The following is a 24,480-nucleotide window of genomic DNA, read 5'->3' as shown; positions in this document are numbered from 1 at the left end:
CTGGCCAGCAAGATCTCCGGATCTGTCCCCCATTGAGCATGTTTGGGACTGGATGAAGCGTCGTCTCACGCGGTCTGCACGTCCAGCACGAACGCTGGTCCAACTGAGGCGCCAGGTGGAAATGGCATGGCAAGCCGTTCCACAGGACTACATCCAGCATCTCTACGATCGTCTCCATGGGAGAATAGCAGCCTGCATTGCTGCGAAAGGTGGATATACACTGTACTAGTGCCGACATTGTGCATGCTCTGTTGCCTGTGTCTATGTGCCTGTGGTTCTGTCAGTGTGATCATGTGATGTATCTGACCCCAGGAATGTGTCAATAAAGTTTCCACTTCCTGGGACAATGAATTCACGGTGTTCTTATTTCAATTTCCAGGAGTGTATTTTTTAAAATATATGATAAATAAATGCCAGCAGTTTTGCCACAGTGGTAACGCTGGTTCCCGTCAGATCGTCAAAGTTAAGTGCTGTCGGATTTGGCTAGGCCTTGGATGGGTCACCGTCAAGTCTGTCGGGTGTTGCTCGGTGCACTCGGCCCCTGTGAGGCCAATTGAGGAGCTGCTTGATTGAGACGTAGCAGCACCGGTTACGAAAACTGACAACGGCTAGGAGAGCAGTGTGCTGATGACAAGGCTCTCCTTATCCACACCCAGGGAGGTTTATGGGCTCAGGATGACACGGCGGCAGGTCGGTACGTTGGGCCTTCGAGGCCTTCTCGGACGGTGTTCCTTTTTGTGTGTGTTTGTATTTACTGCTAGCTGTTACCTGACACTTTGCTCGCATATCAGTGCTTTGTTATGGCGAGTGATGGTAATTTTCCGAGAAGTCGGTGTAGGTAGTGGTGTGGAGACATATGTATACAAAATGCGCGCAGGTCTATGCATGTACAGGGCTATTACAAATGATTGAAGCGATTTCATAAATTCACTGTAGCTCCATTCATTGACACATGGTCACGACACACTACAGATACGTAGAAAAACTCATAAAGTTTTGTTCGGCTGAAGCCGCACTTCAGGTTTCTGCCGCCAGAGCGCTCGAGAGCGCAGTGAGACAAAATGGCGACAGGAGCCGAGAAAGCGTATGTTGTGCTTGAAATGCACTCACATCAGTCAGTCATAACAGTGCAACGACACTTCAGGACGAAGTTCAACAAAGATCCACCAACTGCTAACTCCATTCGGCGATGGTATGCGCAGTTTAAAGCTTCTGGATGCCTCTGTAAGGGGAAATCAACGGGTCGGCCTGCAGTGAGCGAAGAAACGGTTGAACGCATGCGGGCAAGTTTCACGCGTAGCCCGCGGAAAATTGGCTCATGCCACAACTGGAGACCGACAGCGCCGACTTCATCTTACAACAGGATGGTGCTCCACCGCACTTCCATCATGATGTTCGGCATTTCTTAAACAGGAGATTGGAAAACCGATGGATCGGTCGTGGTGGAGATCATGATCAGCAGTTCATGTCATGGCCTCCACGCTCTCCCGACTTAACCCCATGCGATTTCTTTCTGTGGGGTTATGTGAAAGAGTCAGTGTTTAAACCTCCTCTACCAAGAAACGTGCCAGAACTGCGAGCTCGCATCAACGATGCTTATGAACTCACTGATGGGGACGTGCTGCGCCGAGTGTGGGAGGAACTTGATTATTGGCTTGATGTCTGCCGAATCACTAAAGGGGCACATATCGAACATTTGTGAATGCCTAAAAAAACTTTCTGAGTTTTTGTATGTGTGTGCAAAGCATTGTGAAAATATCTCAAATAATAAAGTTATTGTAGAGCTGTGAAATCGCTTCAATCATTTGTAATAACCCTGTAGGTATATAATGAATGTGTTTACATTATTTTGCTGTATGTCGAATATGAAAGCACGCGTTATATTTTCTTACAATATTTAGAAAATGACTTGAGTCATTATATTCTTGCCGAAGTTGGGTTTTTAAGCGTCTCTGGCTCACCTAGTACTGGATATGAGATTTTGTCACCACAGCAAAGTAATAGTAGTCGTACAGGGTACCCTCCACCACGCACCTTACGGTGGCTTGCGGATCACCTGTGTACATGCAGATGTAGATGCAGATGTACACATGTTAAATATAATCAGCAAAATATCAGAGATAGCAAACTGAACACGACAGTTTCAGCACAAAATAACATTAAACTCTATACTACTGTATAAAGACGAGTTGTAGTTTAACGTTGTTACCAAATGTATTGAATACTTTTTCAGCGATTTAGAGTTGATTTTTACATGATACCCCAATAACCGTTTGAGCAGACACAAGCTACATATACTAGCCGTTCTCCCTGCCATTTTAATGCCTTATGGTGCCTATATTGATGACTAATTTGTGATTAACGTAGTCACTTAATAACTGATAAATGCGGCTTCACCAAAATCGTCCCACATTCACGCATAAACATGTGACTCTGTTTGTGACTCACTGCCTTTAAGTGATGCAGTCGTTGTATAAGTCTTCAAGCGTCTTGGAAACTGTAAGAGACGTCTAAGATGTGACGGGCTTGTGACTGTTCTGATATCTCTGTAACTCTTAAGCCCAGCTGAAGTTCCACATCCGTCTTCCGGCGGACATGTGGATGCTCTGAAGATTTTTGGATTCGAGTAACTATCGCAGCTGGAACTTCTATGCGGTAAATCAGACTTATGTCCCAGAAGATAGGCTTAGCTTGCTGCAGAATTTCACCCCATCTAAATGCCCTTGAGATTTTACTTACTTTGAATTGTTGTTCGCCGATATTCAACAGTTCGACAACCATTTCTGTATTACTGGATTTCAATAGTGACGTAACACCTCATGTGCAATTTATCTGTGCTTCTCTCTTATTAAATACTACTGTACAATGAACATTACCTATCACACTTTCCAGCAAACCATGTATGGTAGTGGGAGATAGTTTTTTGCCCATATAATTTAAGTTTTTGTCTTTGTTGTTCATTGTTAGCTACCTTACCAGTACTTGTGAGATTGTGCTGTTGTTTCATGTCTGATTTAAACATGTGATCTATGTCACAAGTAAAGTTACACACAGCTGTTAGCATATTTGCTTGGAATAACTTTGCTTAGTCAGGATAGCGATCATTTTTCAATTATGTGACTACTATTTTAATTTCCAACTTTAATATTATTGGTTCAATCCTTTCTGGTATAAATGTTACTATCATTTCAATAAGCAATATTTCTGGTGATGAAACTGTAAGCAGTTAATTTCCATTAGAAGACTGTTATGGTCAAGCTTAAATGTCTGACAAAACAGTAATATTTTGGGAGTTTAGTCTTGTAATACTAACTGATAGTGTTATAACTTATGTTGCATTGCATTCAAATTCAGAATGTCGCACACCATTGATAGTTCCTCAGCATGTAAGACTTCTCACTTGTATGAGAAATATAATGGCAATCATTATATTATTCAGTTATATATATATATATATATATATATATATATATATATATATATATATATATATGTGTGTGTGTGTGTGTGTGTGTGTGTGTGTGTGATTTTTCAACAAGCACCAAGTCAGTGCAGAATCTCATGATTAAACATTGTATTAAAATGTGTTATTTATGAAGTCGTACTCCAAACAATAAACTGTTCACAAGGTTGCATATGGAATTCAGTGAAGTATTTATTGCTTTATTTTTTTCTGGGTTTCCATTAAACCCTAATTTTAATTCACTTTTGTTTCCAAATTCATGGGTTTAAATTTTAGTCACAATTATATTATTTTGGAAAAAGATCACATCCATTTTAAAGCACTCAGTGCTTTACCAAGTAAGAGTGTAAATGAATAGAGTTCAAGTTCCTAAATCTCTTTCAAATGTATTGGCACATATTCCGCCGATTTCTACAGTACACAGTTAAAAGCATACTGAGATTAGCAGAATGAGATTTTCACTCTGCAGCGGAGTGTGCGCTGATATGAAACTTCCTGGCAGATTAAAACTGTGTGCCCGACTAAGACTCGAACTCGGGACCTCTGCTTCTGTAAAGTTTGGAAGGTAGAAGACGAGATACTGGCAGAAGTAAAGCTGTGGGTACCGGGCGTGAGTTGTGCTTCGGTAGCTCAGATGTTAGAGCACTTGCCCGCGAAAGGCAAAGGTCCCGAGTTCGAGTCTCGGTCGGGCACACAGTTTTAATCTGCCAGGAAGTTTCATACTGAGAATAATTATACTGGGAATTGCAAGATATACTGTTTTGTTCCTCTGCATTGGCGAACCTACTGACAGTTGTCAATAGGTTGAGAGTTGTATGGTAATGCAGAGCCATATTTGAATTGTCCAGGTTGCCAATCACATTGAGTGAAGCGAAGTCTGCTTATGCACCCACCATCTCATGTCATTGTTGTAACAGACATAATAAAAAAAACAGATGTCTCATAATGGCATGAATGAATTACACCAAAAATATATACATTTCTACTGCCCATCCTTCTCCATGTATGAAAGAGAAATAAAATATGAAAGAAAAATTATAACTGCCACCCCAATATTAATTTGTTATCTCTTATCCATGTTATTCATGATCTAACATCAGTCCTGCAGGGTTTTACAACTCTTGTGCCACTATCATCTATTTCAAGTCTCATATTTCTCTAGGTGTGTATATATAAATATATACAGGGTGAGTCAGGAGAAAAGGTACATGATACAAGGGGTGATACAAGTGGCGCTTGTGAACAAAACACCTCCTGATAAATGTATGCCTTTTCTTAACCGTTCCGGGTAAACCAATGGAAACAACTAGGAACGGGAAACGTGTAGCATCGTCCTCAGTAACAGTGTCAGTATGCAGTTCACTTGCGTATTGTGCAATTGTTTACCTCAAGTCTGAGTCCGACAGTGCTTGTCATAGTACACGGTACTACATTGTTGTTTTGTGAACAACGAATACAGTTTTGTGTAGTGAAAATGCCACGGATCTTCACACATGTAGAGTGTGCTAACATGGCGTTTGTCTATGGTTTGTACAATGGGGATTCCAGAGCTGCTGTGCGAGGATACCAACCACGATTTCCGAATCGTAGACTGCCAGATAGCAGAGTGTTTAGCAAGGTGTTTCACGGATTGCGTGGGCGTGGTACGCTTCCCAGCGTAAATGTTGTCTCTGAACGTCCCGTACAACAAACTCTTAATGAACTGAGAACATTTTTCAAGTAGTAGAACGTAACACTACTACTATCTCTCGAAGAACTGCTGCTCAACTTAGTATTAAACAAACACGAGTGATAGGCACAGTACACGAGCTCGGTCTGTATCCCTTTCGTCGGCAGAGTGTACAATATCATGAAAGAGAATTCTGTCAACGAATCAATGCCAATGAGCGATTAATTCCATGTATCCTGTTCACTGATGAGTCAACATTCACCCGCAACAGAATCAACAACAGGCGCTACTCTCATGTATGGGCAAATGAAAATGTGCACGCTACTGTGGAAACGAATATTCAACGGCGTTGCTCAGCCATGTGGTGCAGTACTATTGATTACCAACTCATCAGTCCAGTTGTTTTAGATAAACGTCTTACTGGGACACAGTATCTTGAGTTTCTTAAAATGTTGCCAGAATCCTTGGAGGATATCCCTTTGGCAACACGAGAGCGTTTGTACTTTCGGCATGATGGAGGTCCTACACATTCTGTACTGCCAGTGACACAGTATCTCAACACAGCGTATCCTGGCAGTCGAATGGGTCGTTGTAGGGTCATTGCTTGGCCACCGAATTCACCTGATCTTACCCCATTGGATTACTGTTTATGGGGGTGGCTGAAGAGCGATGTCTGCAAGTGCAAAGTGGACACAAGAGAGGAACTTCTCGCTCGTATTTTACATGCGTCTGCCCAGGTAAATGAATGCAATACTGAGCTCCGATCGGCGACACAACACCTGTCTATAAGACCAACAACATGCATTGAAGTTGACAGTGGACTGTTTGAACATCTTCTGTGAGGAAACGAACACAATTGAACAAACCATAACATAACAAAATTGTAATTTAACCATCATCTGCACCTTTTAAGAAAAAGACTTATGTTCATTACAAGCTTTTTGTTCAGAAACATCACTAGTATCACCCCTTAAAGTATGTACCTTTCCTCTTGTCTCCCCCATATATATGAACCATGAAAGTGGCACAAGAGATATAAATCCCAGAGGTACTGTTGGATCACCTATAACATGGAATAGTAATAACAAATTAACATTGGGGTGGCAGTTATAATTTTTCTTTGATATTTTATTTCTCTTTTATACATGGAGAAGGATGTGAAGCAGAAATGTATACATTTTGGTGTAATTGATTCATGCTAATTGTGAGACACCTATTTCTTTGATCATGTCTGTCACAACAATGGCATGAGATGGTATGCATAAGCAGACTTCGCTTCACTCGATATGATTGGCAACCTGAACAATTCAAATATGGCTCTCCATTACCATATGGCAACTGTCAGTAGGTCGGCCAATGCAGAGGAACAAATGAGTACATATTGCATTCCCAAGTATAATTAATTTCAGTATGCTTTTAATTGTGTACTGGAGAAGTCGGCGGAAAATGTGCTAATACGCTTGAAAGAGCTTTAGTAACTTAAACTCTATCCAGTTACACTCTTGTTCGGTAAAGCACTCAGTACTTTAAAATGGTTATGACCTTTTTCCAAAGTAATGTAATTGTGACTAAAATTTACATCCATGAAGTTTGGAAATAAAAGTCAATTAGGATTAGGGTTTAACGAAAACCCAGAAAAGATAATGCACCAAATACTTCACTGAATTCCATGTGCCATCTTGAAACCAGTTTATTGTTTGGAGTATGACTTGGTAAATAACACATTTGAACATAATATTTTATCATGATACACAACTGAATAAGATACTGATTGCCATTGTATTGCTAATACAAATGAGAAGCTTTACATGCTGAGGAACTATCAATGGAGTGTGAAATTCTGAATTCGAATGAAACGCATCATAAATTATAACACTATCTGTTAGTACTACAAGACTTAACTCCCAATAATGATATTGTTTTGTCAAACATTTAAGTTTGACCATAATAGTCTACTAATGGAAATATATCAGTATGTAATTATTTATTTGTTCCATTACAGCTACATAATATTAATTCACTATAAACACAGAAAGAGATATGGTGAACAGTCAGTAAATTCCTAAGTTTTATCCTTTTAAATGAGGATTTATTTTTTGGCAAACGTGTCCATAATGATTCTTAGTTGTGCTGTTGCTGTTTGATGTATGTCTATGTATATATTGTCATTTTATTGTGTCATCTTTATCATTCTCCATGTGGAGAAAAAACTTTGTGCTGGCCAAGGTGCACAGCATAATGTTCATGTGTGTTATTGTTGACACTGGAAGTGTATATTTCAGCAGTTATTTTTTTTTCCTTTATCAGTCTAAGTGTGGAAATCAAGTAGTTTTGTTGAAGTGTTCATTGGGAGTTAATGTCACCTCCTGTGTAACCAAAAAGAGGATGAGAAAATTCCTGGTCTTCCATATTTTATGTGTCTGCCAAAATGTCTTCACAAATGATCTGGTAATGAAAGATGGTTGACTAGTCAATATTAATTTTTTTTACTCGGGTATATGGTTGTTCAATGTGTTGTAGTCTGCTGGGAAGTGAATATAAAGTGCGACAATATTTATTTTGTGTAATAACCACCATCCTTTTCTCTTCTATGTTGTCTGGTGGTAGTGCCAACCTTATTAAGCTTTCCCAGAGAGGTCTAAGAAAATGCATATTTTCGAGACAAAGCATTTTCTCCGATTTCTCTCTGAAATATTGGCAATATGAACCACCAACACTCCTTCTAATAAAAACACTTGTCTTTGCAGCAACAGCCATTGGTTGGTCTTCCTTAATGGCTGACAAGGTTTGATTGTCTGCAAATCAGTGCGTTTCCTGCTGTTCTGTCTCCAGGAGCCAGCAGCTAGTTTGGTTTGGACACAGTGGTGTAAGCAGGATGTTCTTCAGGTCACATTTTGGTACACCTTTGTGTTTGTGTTAGTGAGGATAGATATTCATTTAATTAGACAAATGCTCCACTCATTTCACTAAGCACTGGGAATGTTTTCCGTTTCGTATCATGAAGTTCTTCACCCATGAACCATGGACCTTGCCGTTGGTGGGGAGGCTTGCGTGCCTCAGCGATACAGATGGCCGTACCGTAGGTGCAACCACAACGGAGTGGTATCTGTCGAGAGGCCAGACAAACATGTGGTCCCTGAAGAGGGGCAGCAGCCTTTTCAGTAGTTGCAGGGGCAACAGTCTGGATGATTGACTGATCTGGCCTTGTAACATTAACCAAAACGGCCTTGCTGTGCTGGTACTGCGAACGGCTGAAAGCAAGGGGAAACTACAGCCGTAATTTTTCCCGAGGACATGCAGCTTTACTGTATGATTAAATGATGATGGCGTCCTCTTGGGTAAAATATTCCGGAGGTAAAATAGTCCCCCATTCGGATCTCCGGGCGGGGACTACTCAAGAGGACGTCGTTATCAGGAGAAAGAAAACTGGCGTTCTACGGATTGGAGCGTGGAATGTCAGATCCCTTAATCGGGCAGGTAGGTTAGAAAATTTAAAAAGGGAAATGGATAGGTTAAAGTTAGATATAGTGGGAATTAGTGAAGTTCGGTGGCAGGAGGAACAAGACTTTTTGTCAGGTGATTACAGGGTTATAAATACAAAATCAAATAGGGGTAATGCAGGAGTAGGTTTAATAATGAATAAAAAAATAGGAGTGCGGGTTAGCTACTACAAACAGCATAGTGAACGCATTATTGTGGCCAAGATAGACACAAAGCCCATGCCTACTACAGTAGTACAAGTTTATATGCCAACTAGCTCTGCAGATGATGAAGAAATTGATGAAGTGTATGACGAGATAAAATAAATTATTCAGGTAGTGAAGGGAGACGAAAATTTAATAGTCATGGCTGACTGGAATTCGTCAGTAGGAAAAGGGAGGGAAGGAAACATAGTAGGTGAATATGGATTGGGGGAAAGAAATGAAAGAGGAAGCCGCCTTGTAGAATTTTGCACAGAGCATAACTTAATCATAGCTAACACTTGGTTCAAGAATCATAAAAGAAGGTTGTATACCTGGAAGAATCCCTGAGATACTAAAAGGTATCAGATAGATTATATAATGGTAAGACAGAGATTTAGGAACCAGGTTTTAAATTGTAAGACATTTCCAAGGGCAGATGTGGATTCTGACCACAATCTATTGGTTATGAACTGCAGATTGAAACTGAAGAAACTGCAAAAAGGTGGGAATTTAATGAGATGGGACCTGGATAAACTGAAAGAACCAGAGGTTGTAGAGAGTTTCAGGGAGAGCATAAGGGGACAATTGACAGAAATGGGGGAAAGAAATACAGTAGAAGAAGAATGGGTAGCTCTGAGGGATGAAGTAGTGAAGGCAGCAGAAGGTCAAGTAGGTAAAAAGACGAGGGCTAATAGAAATCCTTGGGTAACAGAAGAAATATTGAATTTAATTGATGAAAATATAAAAATGCAGTAAATGAAGCAGGCAAAAAGGAATACAAACGTCTAAAAAATGAGATCGACAGGAAGTGCAAAATGGCTAAGCAGGGATGGCTAGAGGACAAATGTAAGGATGTAGAGGCTTGTCTCACTAGGGGTAAGATAGATACTGCCTACAGGAAAATTAAAGAGACCTTTGGAGAGAAGAGAACCACTTGTATGAATATCAAGAGCTCAGATGGCAACCCAGTTCTAAGCAAAGAAGGGAAGGCAGAAAGGTGGAAGGAGTATATAGAGGGTTTATACAAGGGCGATGTACTTGAGGACAATATTATGGAAATGGAAGAGGATGTAGATGAAGATGAAATGGGAGATAAGATACTGCGTGAAGAGTTTGACAGAGCACTGAAAGACCTGAGTCGAAACAAGGCCCCGGGAGTAGACAACTTTCCATTAGAACTACTGATGGCCTTGGGAGAGCCAGTCATGACGAAACTCTACCATCTGGTGAGGAAGGTGTATGAGACAGGCGAAATACCCACAGACTTCAAGAAGAATATAATAATTCCAATCCCAAAGAAAGCAGGTGTTGACAGATGTGAAAATTACCGAACTATCAGTTTAATAAGTCACAGCTGCAAAATACTAACGCGAATTCTTTACAGACGAATGGAAAAACTGGTAGAAGCGGACCTCGGGGAAGATCAGTTTGGATTCCGTAGAAATATTGGAACACGTGAGGCAATACTAACCTTAAGACTTATCTTAGAAGAAAGATTAAGAAAAGGCAAACCTACGTTTCTAGCATTTGTAGACTTAGAGAAAGCTTTTGACAACGTTAACTGGAATACTCTCTTTCAAATTCTGAAGGTGGCAGGGGTAAAATACAGGGAGCGAAAGGCTATTTACAATTTGTACAGAAACCAGATGGCAGTTATAAGAGTCGAGGGGCATGAAAGGAAAGCAGTGGTTGGAAAAGGAGTGAGACAGGGTTGTAGCCTCTCCCCGATGTTATTCAATCTGTATATTGAGCAAGCAGTAAAGGAAACAAAAGAAAAATTCGGAGTAGGTATTAAAATTCATGGAGAAGTAGTAAAAACTTTGAGGTTCGCCGATGACATTGTAATTCTGTCAGAGACAGCAAAGGACTTGGAAGAGCAGTTGAACGGAATGGACAGTGTCGTGAAAGGAGGATATAAGATGAACATCAACAAAAGCAAAACGAGGATAATGGAATGTAGTCAAATTAAATCGGGTGATGCTGAGGGGATTAGATTAGGAAATGAGACACATAAAGTAGTAAAGGAGTTTTGCTATTTAGGGAGTAAAATGACTGATGATGGTCGAAGTAGAGAGGATATAAAATGTAGACTGGCAATGGCAAGGAAAGCGTTTCTGAAGAAGAGAAATTTGTTAACATCGAGTATAGACTTAAGTGTCAGGAAGTCGTTTCTGAAAGTATTTGTATGGAGTGTAGCCATGTATGGAAGTGAAACATGGACGATAACCAGTTTGGACAAGAAGAGAATAGAAGCTTTCGAAATGTGGTGCTACAGAAGAATGCTGAAGATAAGGTGGGTAGATCACGTAACTAATGAGGAGGTATTGAATAGGATTGGGGAGAAGAGAAGTTTGTGGCACAACTTGACTAGAAGAAGGGATCGGTTGGTAGGACATGTTTTGAGGCATCAAGGGATCACAAATTTAGCATTGGAGGGCAGCGTGGAGGGTAAAAATCGTAGAGGGAGACCAAGAGATCAATACACTAAGCAGATTCAGAAGGATGTAGGTTGCGGTAGGTACTGGGAGATGAAGAGGCTTGCACAGGATAGAGTAGTGTGGAGAGCTGCATCAAACCAGTCCCAGGACTGAAGACCACAACAACAACAACATCATGAAGTTGATTTCATTAATTTTTGTTAGTGGTGTCTGAATGAGATTTCTCTTTTTCTTTATGCCAACGTGGGCCACATGCCAGAAGATCTGGCGCTCATTCACTTGAGAAACACTAGGAATCTGTTTCATTGTAGTGCTGTTGTAAATTCGCGAGTGTAACGGTGCTCATGTGTGATTCCTTGTTATAACCATGATGATGGTTTCGAGCAACTAGACTCCTATAAAACGAAGTAAAGTTTGCTTCCATTCGGAGAAAATTATAGCTTCCAGCGACTATATCGTAATCTTGAACTTAGGTGCATGTTTAGAAATTGGGATACATAATTCCAAGAAGAGGGAACCCCAATTTATACAACAATTTTATGTATCACTGAAATTATGGAATTTATTAAGTTTGGTGAGAGAACTTTGAATTACACTTAAGCACCTCTGTACCACTACATCTTGCTGCAGTGTAATTCAGTAGTGGTGAAGGGAGTTTAATTCCTTCATGTTACAATGTTGTGTATATCTGTATTTGTATGATTGTTTTCTCTGTTTTCATGGGTTTTGAAGTTTCATTTCATTGCCTTTTAGATCATTTACTTTGTTGCTCCCTTGTAGCTTCATTTAAGTTCATTTCTATAAATGATGGACTATTAAATTATGTCATTAATCTATTTGTCATATCAGGTACTTAATGTAGGTTATTAACCACTGTAAGAAATTTTCAGTCTTAATCATCATTTCCTGTTAAAGGTTTCCTCTTGCCAAGTACTCTCGCATTCTCTAGATTTTCTGCTGAAAGCTGTAGATTTCAGGTTAATTAATAATCAGATTTTATTCATAGTGAGTGTATCTGAGAACTGCATTTCATCACTATGTTTCAAACGATACTTTCAGGACCTAGCAGTTGCTTAATTTAATATTATGGTCTAGATAAAATTTGAAAAACACCCTAGGCAGTCGCAATTGCATGCATGGTGGTTATGAGCGAAAGGGGAATAACATGAATTAATTGCTGCTTCGTTTCGATATCTCAGAACATGTATGAGAAGTTCATAATATATGGCAGCTTGCGTCACCACTTTTGCACAGCCGTAGGCAGTCGTTTGGGGTTAAGTGCCTCTTGTAAAACAAAGCCATATGTTAATAAAAATGTTCTTAACAGCAGTAGTACCTTTATAATTGACGATTCCTATCAGAGATAAGCAGTAACTGTGTAAAGATAAGATCAGATTTTGAAATATTTGATAAATGTGACATTTAAAAGTCTTTCTCACACAATAATCTACCACCGAAAGGTATTTACTGGAGATATCATTTAAAATTACAGTTTTATCAAACTGTCAAACTGAATTCTTTGTCTTAGTCATGATGAGCTCTTCAACTTCGTCCTAACAACGTAATTATGGCTCTCTGCATTTTCCGCTTGTTACCTACAAGGAATGACTGATATCTGGCACTATCACGAGAGTTAATTTATATATCACCTTCATTTATCAGATATTTCAAGCAACGGATGTACTTTATTTTCCCCGAATTAACGCATGGGTGTGAACGAGATTAGTATGTGCGTAGAAGCAAATCTGTTTGCTAAAAAAGTTTCAGCAAATAACATTAAATAAACGTATATAAAGTAACAGTAAGCATATTTCCAGAAAGATAAGTAAATACCGCCTGCCTGTGGGAGCCACGCAACAATCTTTAAGTTGTCACTTTTGCAACCTCGTGTAATGTTATATGCAGATGGTATCTGCTCTTTCGAACAACGCCTGTAAGCAGTTAATGGTCTGGATTTCATTGTAATTTCATTCTTGCAATATTATATACTTCACTGGCAATTCTTGCACCGTTACTGTCACAGTTATGTTGTGGACACCATCAAATATACTGAGTCAAAGTAGCAGCATCTGAAGTACACATGGAATTGTTTCTGATGCTTTTTGGCATCCTATCATACAGAGTTTACTCACACGTTGTCACAATTCTATAGCTCATGTTGTGCATCCAGAAATAAAAGGTAGATGCAAATGGTGAAAGCTATCCTGCAAGAAACTGTGACTTTTCTGTGATATAAATCTGGCTACCTTTTTATGAAAAAGAAACATACCTGAGGACGTCTACAAAATTTTATTCATTTATGGGGATGTTCACAAAGAAAACAACAAATGTTGCTCCCTCGCTTGTATGTGGAACAACTGCATCGATAATATGACATTTTGAATAATAACTGCTTGGCTGCGCTTGTAAATGATTTATTTTAACGACCTGTTTCTTAGCCTAGAAGCTTTGAGTCTACGAGACCGGCAGATTAATAAATAAATTATTTACAAAATCAAAATGTTACTTCAGATTAGGCTGCTCCACCAGTGGGGAATTCCGCCAGCTCGCTGGCATGCACAGCCTGTATGGACTGGTCACGAAGACCTGTTACTCTGTTCTGTGCATGGCTGAACCACTTGGCCACCCTTCCTAGAGGACGCAAGGCCACGGCAGTACAGTGCATAGTTGCAGCTTGCGAAAAATTGTACCAATGTGCTACAATATTGTGGTCTGTAGTCTCATGACTTACAAGGTTAATAAACGCAACTTAACTGAATATATTAATTTCACGTATATAAACTGAACTGTTAAGATATACTGGGTGGTTACAATTAAAATTTCCCTATATAAAATGGGACCTCAGTGCACATCGCTCGTGAAATTCACCTGCCTTTCCGAAACACATTTGGAAACGATCGACCTACCACATGTGTAACAAACTTGATAGCACTAATCTCCAGAGCAAGGTGTGCATTATTTCCGTGCATCACAGGTCCACCGTCCAGCTCCAACTACGACCACCAGGTGCCATGATCAGTCACTGTAATTCATTGTCTCACACACCTGACCAGTCGCATCACACTTGTTGCCGTGTGAACATGAGCTTGGACTAAAGGAGCAGGGCATTAGTGGAGAAGCTCTATTATCAAAACAACAGTAATTCTGCAGCTGCACTTCGAGAATATCGCCAGCAGAAAGGATTATGGAAGGGTTCTCTTTCTCCACCTGCTGTGCAGAGCATGATGAAGAAATTCGAATCAACTGGAGAACTGGGCGTCGCTCTGGGAAGAGGCTGACCACCGGTTGCACCACAGCTGGTTGATGAAATCTCTGTTGGTGTGGCAGACAACGTTATGCGTGATTCCCGATCGTCAGGCAGAGCGCCTGCTGTGTCACGATATTTGAATATCACGTGGTCCACTGTATGGAGGTGTTTCAAACCAATCTCAAATTATATCCCTACGAGATCTATCTTGTACAGCAGGTTGCACCACAGGACGCACAACGAATTTTTGTTGACAAGGGCTGTCCCTGGACCATCCTATGGACAGACGAAACTCATTGTTCTCTGATGGGTGAGGTGAACACATAGAATGGCCGTGTGTGGGTATCTTCACATCCAGTCACTGTGCTTGAAGTTCCTCTGTATGATGAACATGTCGCCGTATGGTGTGCCTTCAGAGCTATGTTCATCAATGGCCTCTTTCTTTTTGGATCAGGTTGGCGGTCAAGGACCAAAGATTTGCAGTGAGACTGGCCAACGTTTCTTTGATATGCTTCGACAGCATATCACACCCGCCCTCCAGCAGAGAGACACACTGAACGCGACAGGTTTTATGCAAGATGGGGCCCCACTGCACATCGCCTGTGAAGTTCACCTGCTTCTCAGAAACACATCTGGAAACGATCGAATTATCAGCTGATCGTTTCCAAATGCCTGGCCGGCATGATCACCAGATCTCACTCCCTGTGATTTCTAGTTGTGGGGCTACCTGAACGAAAGGCTACCAGGGAAACATTCACACATGTGCTGATCTGAAGTGCAGCATGTCAAGAGAGGTAGCCCGCTTACTTACAGACATGCTTCGTTCTACTGTGCCGAATGCAATCCTGCGCTTTCAGACTCTTCAGGACACTGATGGGCGCCATATTGGGCCTCTTTTGTTGTAATAATGGTACCGGTATGTAATGGTATGATGTACCGTGGCAGCATATTAAAAGTTTTTCAGTTGAATTGATTCTGGATTATTTCTCTTCCCAATATCCCTGACATTAATGGTACCAACTTTGGTCTTCATATGGTAATTTGTTTCCATGTTACAACGTGTTAAATAGGAAAAGTTTAATTATAACCACTCGGTATTTAATGTTTACATACAATAGTTTACTGTAAGGAATAAAATATAAGGAAAAAAAGGTTATTACTATTTGGAAGCGACCTGTGTCTACATTTTATAAGTCTGAGCCTTAATCCACATGTCTACAAAGCTGTTATGATAACAGCTTTTCAAAAATTACTCATACTCTACACGTAAATCTTCATTGAGTGCATTACTTTTTCCTACGGACCACTCAGGCCGAATATTGTAGGGCATCAGTCTGCTTCTACTCACGTAGTTTTATTTTATCTACAGTTCCTGCAAATACAGTCAGTGGCCTCTTGGAAATCAACAAACATATTTTGAATTCAGTTATCTGTGGCATATGATTAACTTCAGATTAAAGATTTATTCAGAGCATGATCTGCCTTTCCTACAACCTAGTTTACCTAAATTCCTCTCTAATGTTATTTCTACTCTGCTTAGTACAATCTTGGAAAGTACGTGATGTGCAACGTGTGCAAAGAAATTCCTCTGTAGTTGTTAACATCTTGTTTATTGTCTTTCTTATGTAGTGTATGCATGAAGGCCACTTCTCAGCCTCCTGGAAGTTTTTATGTTTTCCAAGTTTTCTCAAAGATTAAATTTAGTTAATTTTTATTTTTGGTGGAGGCCATAACGAACGATATCTGTTGAAACAGAGTCTAGTCTACCAACTTTGCACTGTTTTAATAACTTCTTCAATTTCGTTGATAGTTAGGAGTAAATTTTCTTCTACGTTTTCATAGTATTTGGGTATTCGACGTTATGGATTGGTTCCCGAGAATTAAGAAGCTGATTAAAATATTTTACAAGTATTTCGAAATTTTCAGTATTACATAAGCCAAATTGCTGAGCCTTGTCCTTTGCCTCTCCGTTGTGGGATCTACATTTAAAACATATTTGTCTAATTCTTTAAATTTCGCTTTTAACTCCAAAAGTCTGCTGGAAAAGAACCTGTGTAGCAAATCATCTACAGAGCATTTATAGAAAACACTTTCACACAGAATTTCCTCATATACTCCCTTTGTTTTATCACCATCTAGCTTACACCCTTTTGACTTATAAGAGTAGTAATCGTAACTAAACTGAATATGTTAGTTTTACATATAAAAATTTAACTCGTTAAATATATTTAAATTTTATAATCGGTAGATTAATATTGCGAGGAATAAAATTTAATGAAAAAGAAGAAATTGTGTCAGGGGAAATCGAACCCAGGGCATGTGTTGTCACATTGGGCATTAGACCATTCAGCCACTGTGCCATTATGACAACATCCCCTCAAAAATAATTCAGACTCTGTTCTTGTACAACCCACTACACACAGGTTCAAAGAAAAATATTGAACTGGTGCTGTCAGCAACATAGCACCCGTAGTGCTAGAAGTTGTCTCTCCAGAGCAAACACAGTTTAAGACAGACATCTGCATCCCTTCCCTGAACTAAACGAGGTGCGGATGTGCGGTTTACAGTCATTTCAACACTCGGTAGTGGTTTCTAGTTGTCATGGAGCGAGCACCAAAAAACACGTTTTAGTCAATTGCATTTGCATACCAGCATGCATGTCAAGGAAAATGGCGTAATTTTAGTGCGATTAGGAGCTCACATTCGAGGCAGAATAGCCTAATTTTAGTGCTGTGCAACAGCACATCAGCACACGATGAGCAATCGCCACTGGGAGTAGGTCACATACGTGTAGACCAGCTGCCTGTACGTAACTGTTTGTCCACATCTGCCAACTGCTGCCCTTGGGTGCCCAGCCTCCTATGAGCAGGCACTCACCTTGGAAGAGCCTACCATGTGATTTCACTAACTAGTAAGTCACAACACATTCTGATTTGCTGCAAATATAGTTGGGCAGCAACGTATATTTTCATTTTGCTATTCTAGACAAATAAAGGCTGTAGTTTGGTCTTTATGGAGTATCGGCCTTTGCATAACTCATTTTATTTCTTATGTAATAGGAATGACACATGATTTCAATCATTCAGGAATTTGTCGGTTGTCCTTGTATCTTTAATATACACTGATCAACCAAAACACAATGATTACCCACTGAATAGCGTGTCTGTCCACTTTAGGAATGCGATACAGCAGAGATTCTGAGTGGTCTAGATCGATTCTTTGGTAGGTTTACACATGTATGTGACACCACACTAGTGTTTCAATTGCTATAAATTACAGCATGGCAGTTTGTGGGTGAGGAGACGCCCTATAACTCCTAGATGTATGCCATCAGGTTCAGAGCAGGCGAAGTAGGTGGCCAGTACATCAGTGTGCACTCACTGTCATGCTCTCCCAGCTACTCCAAACTCTTGATGTAGACGGTTATACTACTGGAAGGTGCCATCGCCGCCAGAGAAGAACTCAAGCTTGAAGAGGGGCTAGTAGTAGTAGTAGTAGTAATAGAAGTAGTAGTAGTAGTAGCAGGAGTTATTTTATTCATCCTTAGATTACTTTTACATGGATATTGGAGAAGTCATGGTACTACATATTAAGAGTATCCAAAAACATAATTGAATTACAAAGGCTCTAGTTCAACAAGCATGGAACAGGTAGTTAGCCCTCACACTATTTGCCCGAAGTTATTTACCGAAGACATGGAAAATATACTCTTTCAGTTTATACCCACTATGCATTATTGTATGGCTAATGATCCACCGTTCTTTCATTCTCATTCCCAGTCACTGCAGACACTCCACACAAACACTATACACATATTGTTTTATAATGTAACACTACATACAATATCAGCTGATGTCAGGGCCTTAGTCATGACATTTGGTTTTCATTTATCTACCACTTCTTCTGAATTGTTAGTCTGAAAAAATGAGTCAGTATCGCCTTATAACGTGTGATGTGCTGTCCTTCAAAACAAAACAAAAACTAGCACTATGTATTGAACAGCTTTGGGAGCGTCATTTTCTAGAATAGAATAAGACATAATAAAAACCTTTGAAAGTACATTCTAAAATGATGCAGATTTTACTATCGATATTACTGTTTCTTTGTGATTTATTTTTTATGAGATTCCTACTCTATGTTATCAAGTATTTATAGAATGCTTAACTACTACTTCTTAACAGACGTTTCGAAGAAGTTTATTTCAATAATCTCTTTTTGAGATTTGTTGAACGGTTTTATTCCTTGGTAGAAATTATGTTGATTCTTTCTTGGTAAATGTATGTTGATTCTAGATCTTATCCCAGTGCCATGGACAGAGCAGTTTCTACAGTAATTAATTATCACATTTTTTTGTTCCACTGATTAGTAGTCGTACTTACATACTGATGTTAAGGTCCCAGCGTTTTCTTCAGATGGCTATAATTAGTTCGACTACTATTTTTGGTTATTATTCTTGTGGCTGTTGTCTGCAGTTTCACCCTTATTTTCGTCTTTTGTGCGTTTATTTCCCATAAAATAATTCTACTGTTGAACCTGAATGTACATACGAATAATATGAAGCAAAAAGACAAAACCTGTTGGACATTGATGACAGAATTCTAAGGCATAACATGCTGATAATACTTTGTTTGCAGATATCTTCGCGTGTGTACAACGGTTCAACTAAGAATTGAAATTTGAGACATGACATGTACACTGATTTAAACAGCCTCATTTTCCTACTTCAGACGGAAATTCGTGGTATTTGTTTTCATGTTCAGTGTTATTTTATTGAATACTTTTTATTGAACTTTTATTGAATACTTATTTTATTGTATACTTCCTCGGTGGTTTCATTTTCTTTGTCTCATGGAAGTTTTCTTGTTTTCTTTGAGACTGTACTGTTGCTGTCATCATCAAAAAGAATATTTTTTCGTGACTATCACTGCTGGGAAAGTCACTAATGTATATCAGAAAAAGTATTGGTCCTAATAAGCTCCCTCAGGGAATCTGTATAATAATTTGTTTTGGTTGTGATAAGTGTTTGACATCTGTGTCATCTCTGCTCTTTGTACCTTATCTGCCAGATAAGATCACAACCAGTCATTAGATATGCCTCTCATTCCTTATGATTCTAGCTTATTTAGTAGTCAGGAGTATCAAACGCCTTTGAAAGATCTAAAAATATGCCGATGACACACTCATGTTTGTCAAGAGCATCAGGTACCATATTTGTGAATTCTGCTTTGGCTGATTCTGCACTTCTACCACTTCAGAAAACAGACTGTGAGTCACTTGGGAGGTTATATTTATTCATGTAGCACATTAATATATCTTCTGTTATTGATTTCAATATTTTTGAGACTGACAATGGGAAGGAAGTGGGTCATTGGTTTTCAATTACTTCTGCATTACATTACATTAGCAGAGGCTCACATTTTTGATATTTTAAATACTCTGAGAATTTTCCTGGTTTGAGTGTATCATTTATTATATTTGTTAAGGGTGCGTTATACCCTATGTTTTGTTTCAACAAACACAATGGTACTTTATTTGACAAACTGTTTTTGTTTTGTTTGGGGAAGTTTTACAAACTTCATACCTTATGGTTTTCAGTAGCACCATTCTAGACTCAAATTTCGCCAAAAGATTTGAAAAATATCCGTTCACATAATTTTCTAAGTGGTGTGGATAATTTATTACTTTATTTCTCTCACTTGTCAGTGTGTTATTGTCTGTTTGTCTCTCACTGTTTCCTGTTTAGTTACATCCCAGAGTTCATTGATATTATCCTCTGCATTGTCTACTATTTAGTTAATACTGGTTTTTTTCTAGTAATAAGTTGATAGTTGTGTCTTGTGCATCTCAGGCATGACAGAAGAAGCACCACTGCAATGCTCATAATAGAAAAAAATCTGTCACCATACAAGACAAACGAGTGCAATCTTGTTCTTTTCACTGAATTCCTAATGTATTGTGAACATTTATGAAACCGCAAACTGCAGCGACGTATTCCTGGCTGGAAATGGAGGAATAGGGGCCCTATGGCCATGTGTCCAGAAATGCATCATTGCCACAGTAGATGGCATTGACAAATGACATGCCGTGTGTTCCTTGTGTGTTACTGGCTGTGTGAGTGACGCAGCATACTGCAAGCAGCATAGTGGTCCGATATTCACGTCGGGAACAAGCCGAGATTGTTTATGCGTATGGCCAAGCAGGTGTAAATAATCGAAAGGTATCACGGCTATACCGAAACGAGTACCCTCACCGACACCAATCATATCACACAACATTCTAAGCACTTTTTGGGCTTTTGTGTGATCATGGGTCCTTTCAGACAGACCAATGTGCAGGGAGGCAGCTTACTGTGCATACACTAGATTTGGAGGACCAGATTCGACAGAATATTGAGACGAACCCTAGCACAAGCTCCAGGCAAGTGGTCCTCCTACATGGTATATGCCAAAGTACGATTATGTGTATCCTGCATGAGCATAGCTACTATCCCTATCTCTTTGATACGAGTCCAAGGATTACAGCAGGGGCGTCTGATCAACATCAGTTCGGCATTAATGTGTGGGCTAGGATTCTTGGCGACCATGCACTTGGACCTTTTATTGTTCCACAATGCTGCAACGGAGGAACATACCTGGACTTCCTGCAGGATACTTATTCTGGGCTGCTTGAGAAGGTGCCTTTGCCAGTTAACAGGTTATGTGGTTTTTTGCAGGACAGAGCTCACCCCACTTCCACATTACAGTTTGCCAGCACCTCAACATCTCAACGTTGGATAGGAAATGGAGGCCCTGTTGCATGGCCTGCTGGGTCACCCCCAGGATTTTCACCTCTGGCGCCATCTGAAGTACACTGAGCCAGTTCCTGGTGTGTAGACACTTCAATAACGTGTTCATGATGCCTGTGACACTATTCAGAAAGACGCTGGAACGTGTGAAAGACTGCAGAAATACGCGATGCGACGTCTGGACACGTGCATTCCATCCCATGGATGCCACTTTGGACATATCTTTTGATATGAATGGGCTGCAGCTCTGTACTGTGTTCTGGGAGGATTTGTTGTCACTGCATACACACCACATATTTCTGGACACATGTTCGTAGACCCTTCTTTCCTCCATTTCCAGTTAGGAATTCACCCCTGGAATCTGTCTCTTTTATTAATGTTTCCCTTCATAGTTGATTGTTGAGTTTGTCCGCTGTACACAGCAGAAGCACCGCCACATTAACACCAAAAATAGGGGGTACAAAAGGTTGTAAGTTTTCTTTGTGGGTTTTTTTAACCTTGGATAAAAAGTAGGACAGTCATGACTGAGATTAAAAGTTATTTATCTGCTGTAATGGTTGACATAAATCACGGGAAAATTAACACAGACAAGAACATCACAAAGTGAATTGTTATAAGTCTTTCTGTACCCATGTTAGAAATTTAGGGACGCTGGTGCATTATGACACTTTGTCATGGAGCTGAGGTACAGAAGGAATTAGTAGAACTTCCTAATACCAGCTGTTGTCCAGTTTTTTATGTGACACAATCACACAATATTGAGGACATAAGGAATTTTGCATTTACATTGGTTCCTTTATATGTTTCATCCTAACATTGGTTTGTTAGTTCTCTTGAAAAATCTTTTTATTTTGATTTGTGATAGAGCCTTTCGTAGGTCTGTACTTCAGTTATTTTCTTTACATATCCAATTTTGTTATTTGGCACAAAATGTATGAGAGACTGTGATAATTTACAGCTATGCCACATATTTCCCTGTTCATATTTATGGACACATGGTCGATTACTGATTTAGTCTTTTTAGCAACCATTGTTGCTCTATTAACCAACAGGGACATGCCAAAAGTCCGAAGGATATTTATAACTGTGCTATTAGCTTTATTTACCATGTTTGTGTTTATATGTACATCTCCACATGAGTTAATTTTGACTTTTGTAGTTCAGGTTTCCCTTAGAAATTCTGGTAGTTTATTGAAAAAGTGTCCATACTACCACCTGATGATCGATACATAAATACATTGATTGATTTCTTATTATTATTATCAAGCCCCATTAATTCACTAGCGGATAGCTGTTCACAATTGCTGTGCTAAGGTCATGTTTCGATTTAAATGTGTTCCTTTTCTGATACAAATGCATAATCCTGCTCTGAGGATAAGATCTTGGATCTAAATATGATGGATGCTAAAGGCAGAAACATTACACTACCACAACAGAAATAGCCGCATTTGGCTCTGTTATTCACCCTACCTTACACAAACATGAAAGTGTGTTGTGATTTGTAAATGATTTCTGTTGTGACGTTTGTGCGTTAATTGTAGTTCACAGAACAGCAATTCTCTGCAAGAGTAATATCCAATGAATTCGAATGCCACCAACATAGAACAAGTGTAAGCCTGTATCTTGTACAGTTAGTTTATTAGTTTCATGTACCATGGATCATTTGTACGATTAATCGTAATAATGTTGAACGTGTCATTTTACATTCACATTATGCATTCGTGTGTAAACATGGCTTTCTTTTGTAGTTTTCAATTTAATTTTTCCATTATTTTTTAAATACAAATCTGAATGAGCAATTCGCATGCACCACCTTTTACACATTAGAAAAACAGAAATCTTCTACAATACAGAAGAAACAAGTCATGTTAACTGAATTTTTTTATTTCCAGAAGCTGTCTTACATGTTCTTGTAAACACGGTGTCACTGATATATTGATATAAGGTCGTGCCAGCCTTCATAGAAACTGCGCTCGCTTTTAGCCAGTAAAAGCTAGGAGCTGACCCTGGTGAAGTAGGGCAGAGTGTTGAGCGGCGCAGGGTAGGCGTAGAGCCAGGTGGGGCCCCGTATGGTGGGGTGCTCGGGGTCCACCTCGTCCCGCCAGTAGCCCTTGGGCAGGTAGATGTCGCGCCTCGTGGCCGTGCGATACGTCACCGGCGCCACCAGCAGGTCGTCGCCCAGCAGGTACTCTGCACGGGAGGAAAACAAAGCGTCAGCACATAGCATAACCCAGTTGTGTGGCCTGTTCATTCCATGTTGTACTACCCTCTACTCCCCTCAGGGATCACATCTCAGCTGCTTGTACTTTACAGTCATCTTTGTTCTTCGTGATCCATTTCTCACTTTAGTACAACATTAACGACATCACCATAGTCGTACCAAGTGTAATTCTTGTTTTTTTTTTGGGGGGGGGGGGGGTTTATATTTAAATATTTTGCTCAGTGTTCCAAATGTTGCACTGAATTTCTGAAGCTATATGATAGTCAAGAACACAACACAAGTGTCAAAACACACATTTTTAAAATATGGCACCTGTTTAATAACTTGTGTGTTAATTACTGTTTTCAACTGTTGTGAATATGTACAGTGGAAGGACATAACATTATTCTTATGTACTGAAATTTTAAAATTGTATTCTGTTGACAGACAACCTAACAAAATTAAGAAAAAAAGGAAGCACCTACCAGGTCATAAAATTAATCTTAAGTTATCAGATTTTAAGGTTTAATTCTATACATAGACAGCCTGAGAAAAAAAGTAAAACACATGCAACATCATGGGTTAAGATGATTGGGATGTTATTTTAGTTAATACAAAAGTCACTAAAATTTGCAGATAACTGGCAGTGTGAGCCCACTAATCAGTATGATGTTGCACCCCAGGTTACATTAATGCATTCACTGATTCAGTTGGTTCTCCTGAGTCAAGCTGCCTCACATCTGTTGTAAGTGGGTCTTCGTATCCTGAATATTGACACAAGGACCAAGTTGAATTTCGACGTCACTGCATACATGTTCTGTCGAGATCGAATCTGGGTGCTTTTTTTGCACAGTAGTACTTCAACAACATGCAGATGACTTATAGAGTCACCTGCCGTGTGTGGATGTGCATTGTCCTGCTGAAAAATAGTACCACAATATGGACACAAGAGAGATAACACATGAGGATGCAGCATGTCTATGATACATACAACTG

General features: G+C 39.6%; 1 protein-coding gene across 4 annotated transcripts in view; it reads right to left on the bottom strand.

Moving 5' to 3' along the window:
* The window catches only part of LOC126187985 (myogenesis-regulating glycosidase-like), a 60,139-nt gene that overhangs the window by 17,626 nt on the left and 18,033 nt on the right, over window positions 1-24,480 (bottom strand). Inside the window, exon 6 of one of the 4 annotated variants that reach the window (XM_049929388.1) lies at window positions 23,175-23,474. The exons of the other annotated variants lie outside the window; for them this stretch is intronic. Within the exon in view, the coding sequence (XP_049785345.1) occupies window positions 23,278-23,474 (197 nt within the window). The 3' untranslated portion in view covers window positions 23,175-23,277. Of the gene's footprint in view, window positions 1-23,174; window positions 23,475-24,480 lie in introns of those variants that run through there. 4 annotated transcript variants of the gene reach the window in all.

The sequence above is a fragment of the Schistocerca cancellata genome, chromosome 5, assembly GCF_023864275.1.
Source record: "Schistocerca cancellata isolate TAMUIC-IGC-003103 chromosome 5, iqSchCanc2.1, whole genome shotgun sequence".
Lineage (NCBI taxonomy): Eukaryota > Metazoa > Arthropoda > Insecta > Orthoptera > Acrididae > Schistocerca > Schistocerca cancellata.
Note: the sequence above shows the minus strand (reverse complement) of the source record. Positions and strands in the feature narration are given on the sequence as shown.